This window comes from Octodon degus, unplaced genomic scaffold (genome assembly GCF_000260255.1).
Source record: "Octodon degus isolate 3935 unplaced genomic scaffold, OctDeg1.0 scaffold00021, whole genome shotgun sequence".
NCBI lineage: Eukaryota > Metazoa > Chordata > Mammalia > Rodentia > Octodontidae > Octodon > Octodon degus.
This window is the reverse complement of record NW_004524597.1, coordinates 20,886,122-20,889,916: the sequence shown is the minus strand read 5'-3', so window position 1 is coordinate 20,889,916 and position 3,795 is coordinate 20,886,122. Positions and strand designations below refer to the sequence as shown.

The following is a 3,795-nucleotide window of genomic DNA, read 5'->3' as shown; positions in this document are numbered from 1 at the left end:
AAAAAAAAAAAAAAAAACCTCACAAAACAAATTGAAACAGAACTTCTTTACTGACACATTTGCTCACTTCATTGCATAGTCAGAAGTAGTTTGGGGACAGTGGCACATACCTGTCATTTCAGCACTGGCAAAGCAATGGCAGCAGAGTGCAAGTGCATCTTTTCCCTCACCTTGTAAATTAGCAACAACACACACACACACACACACACACACACGTACATACACACATGCACACACACACAATAACCCTTCCATTTGCAGAGTCATGCTAACCATGATGGCCTACTCTCATCACCACCTAGGACAGGAGAGCAAATCCACTGTTCCTTCTCTACTCACCTTGCCACATGGTTAATTACAGGAGCGAAGTTGGTTGGCCCGTAGAGTTGTACAGATTTCAGACTCCGGTAATAAGCCTCCATGACTCCTTCGATACCATCACAGTAGGGGTTTTGAGGGTTGCCATTCTGTAGCAAGTTATGGGAAAATGCAAAAAAATATTCCATGATGATCTATTGAAAAACTGGAGAGAATAAACGCTGATGCAAAAAGACATTTTGAAAGAAGACTCAGTTATAGATTTATAATGTTAAAAAATGAAGTGCTTAATAATAGAGTACGATGTGTATGCTACACACATTATAATGTGATGACATACATGAAGGCACTTCAGCAAAGGACAAAAGGAAATCTGAAACAATCAAAAACTGAGTACTACACCTTCTGGAATAGAAATATTAACAGTATTTTAATTTCTCAGAGGTTTCTGTCTACGTAAAACTTCTAAAAGGCAGCCAAAACATTAATAGTGGTTATTGAGGCTAGTTAGGTCACTGGTGACTATCATTTCATTTCTAGCGTGTCATATGTTTTCCAATTTAATATAATAAGTGCATGTACATTAAAAATCAATAAAATAGATGCTATTTATTCATACAGAAGGAAAAACATAAAATATCTGCACCAGACCCATTTTTCAGGCCGAAATAGATAATTGCAACTAGAGAAGGGGCCGGAATGAGTATAAACTGGAGAAATATCAAGCCAGGGTAAAAGGGCAGGAAAGCAAACATACCCACATTATCTAATGTGAATGGTATCTGCTGATAATGAGCGCTGACTCTGGCGACAGCACAGGTGACACTCCACCTCAACTTTTCATCAATTCTGTGCTCTATAGTTACTACACTGCATTCTCCTAATCCAGATTCCACAAATAATATAAATAGGGCAGTACCTTAGTTATTTATTGCAAAGTAACAAATTACCCACAAGGTTAGAACTCTCTGTATCGTGGAATAAAGCAGTGAATGTTGATGGTTCCACAGATTTTGAGGGACCCTGGAGCAGCCCAGCCAGGCAGTCCTCGGGCAGGATCTTTCATGAGGTTGGAGTCAAAATACTAACCTGGGCTGTGGTCCTCTGAGAGCTCAATAGGACCCTGAGGAGTGACTTCTAAGGAGACATGGGGATGTGGCAACTGGTAAGAGGCCAAGTGGACTCGTGTTGGGACAGTGCACCCTAGGCCACTAACTTCCTTCAATGAGGGATCCAAGAGAAAGCGAGAACAAAAACCCCAACACCTTTCAGGAGATGCTGCCAAAGATGCTGCCCACTACTTCTACTTTAATTCATTCACTAGAAGCGAGTCAGTTAGTGTAGTCCACACTCAAGGTAAGCTTTAGTGCTAAGCTCTACCCCTGGAAGTAGGGAACCCAAAATGGTATCCTATCATATGTTTTCCAATTTAATGTAAATTATTTTCAAACTCGTTGAATGCTAAGTGCAAAGCTTTGTTATCATATAACAACCCTAAAGCAAAACATGGTAGGTGAAGTACTGTATCCTCACTCTGAAGATATAGAAAGTGAAGAACTGAGAGCTTTGATAACCCAAGGCAACTTGAGCGGAAGATCCAAAAGATTTGAAGCCAGGCAGTCTAACTCTACAACTGTCTCTTAACCAACTTACACCACCATGTCCTGACTTTGTGAACATTTTGCAAAGTTGGGAGTCTTGGAAACTGAGCTAGATGCTACCAACCACTTCAACCTCATCATTTGGAAGAGAATATACACCAATTTATAGCTTTATCTTTTCTTCCCACGTTTTTATTAATTAACCATAACATTTTAAAATATGAAAAACATAAAAGGCCAATTTACATGATAAATTGGTTAAATGAATTTTCTGAAATTAAATGTAGAAGTTTAACGTTTATCACAAAGCAATAAAGGATGGGTTTTAATGTGAATCTGAGCTGACCTATTTAATCTGTCTTTAAAGAAGATTTTATAGTGTTCTTTCCCCTAATAGTATGAAGCTAATTAAAATTAAAATTCATTATAATTTTAGACATATAAAAATATATACTAGCTTAAGGGAACCATTATAAAAATAGGATAGCTCTGAGCTGCTTTCTGATCAGCATTCTAGCATTTCACTGAAGGTTTATATTTCTGTGAAAATATTTGCTCTAGCCCTCTGGAATTGGAATTATAGTAAGGTCACCATTTTTCTCCTGTTTAGTAATGGAAAGTTAATGGCCAAACGCTCTCCTCACTGTTATGTACTGTTTAAAGCACTGACTTCTTGAGTTAGTCCTGATATAATACGTTGCTCTAAAGCTTTTTCGAATGCCTTGGATAAGGATGTTTTATAACATAAAATCATATTTCCTTTTTAATACAAGGTCTGTGCTATATCAGGATTATTTTAAATTTTATATAGCTGCCAAGAGGAGAGTCTCTGGTATGAAGCTAAAATGAGTTGCTAAATGATGCCAAAGGCAGTTTAAAAACTAATTTCTTGAAATCAATATTTGCTTGTAGAACTGGTTACAGCATTTATGTCACAGACATAAAAACAAAACTGGATGTTTTAAAAAAAATAAGTGCCCTTAGTTTGGTTACTTATTAATGAAAAGGAAAGTGGATAACCTATTTTATAATTTTACAGGGGCATCTCCTCCTTTTATGAAGATACAAACTATCTCTTGAGCTTCTATTTGATGCATAGGATGGTAGTGTTAAAGACTCCTGGTTACTAAATTGTGTCTGCTGGGAAGAAAACAAATAAACACAAATACTGAATCACACAGATTTCTACAAATTCCAAAATCAGTGAAAAGTATACAAGTGCTTTTAGATATTTAGAAGGTGCTATCATTGGAGAGGTGGAGCATTCCTCTGCTGATCAATGTGGAAGACCACCTCTAAGGGACCCCCGCTCCACCTGCTGTAGAAATGTCCTCCCAGAGGCCTGCACGAGTACGTTTTGGTAGCTTCCCGGAGGAGCCACAGGAGACAGTAAGGAAAGGAGAGCAATGACTCAGGGTTTTTACAAACCAAAGTGTCAAAGCAGGAGAAAATGCTTTCCTTTCCCATCTCCCTTCTTTTCCCATGGATTTATTCTTGTACATGTCTCACATGAAGAACTGAGTTTACTGGAGACTTTTTGATAAAGCAAATCTGAATTGCAACATCCTCCCCCCAAAAAACCCTCACTTCTTAAAGATTATATAATTTTCAAACATGCCTCCTTTCTAGCTAAAAATACTCAAATTTGATGAGAAGCCTAACAGCAGTGAGGCCATACCCAATATGCACACCATGGGCACAGGAGGGTTTGTGAGCATGAGGTTGTTTATTATCAGGCTGACTTGTGAAGAAGCTCTTCTGCTTCTCCTTTTCAGTATCTATACATATATGTCACAGCATTTATGATAAGTTGAACAGAATACTTCAGCAGGCATCAAATCCAATATTTTACTTAACCCTATTTGTCCTAATTATC

The 3,795-nt window shown here is 37.8% G+C and overlaps 1 protein-coding gene across 1 annotated transcript in view; it reads right to left on the bottom strand.

The window, feature by feature from the left end:
• Cpne8 (copine 8) overlaps positions 1-3,795 on the bottom strand; it is a 250,510-nt gene that overhangs the window by 31,660 nt on the left and 215,055 nt on the right. The window contains exon 17 of the mRNA XM_023711426.1: positions 340-467. Within this exon, the coding sequence (XP_023567194.1) occupies positions 340-467 (128 nt within the window). The remainder of the gene's footprint in view (positions 1-339; positions 468-3,795) is intronic.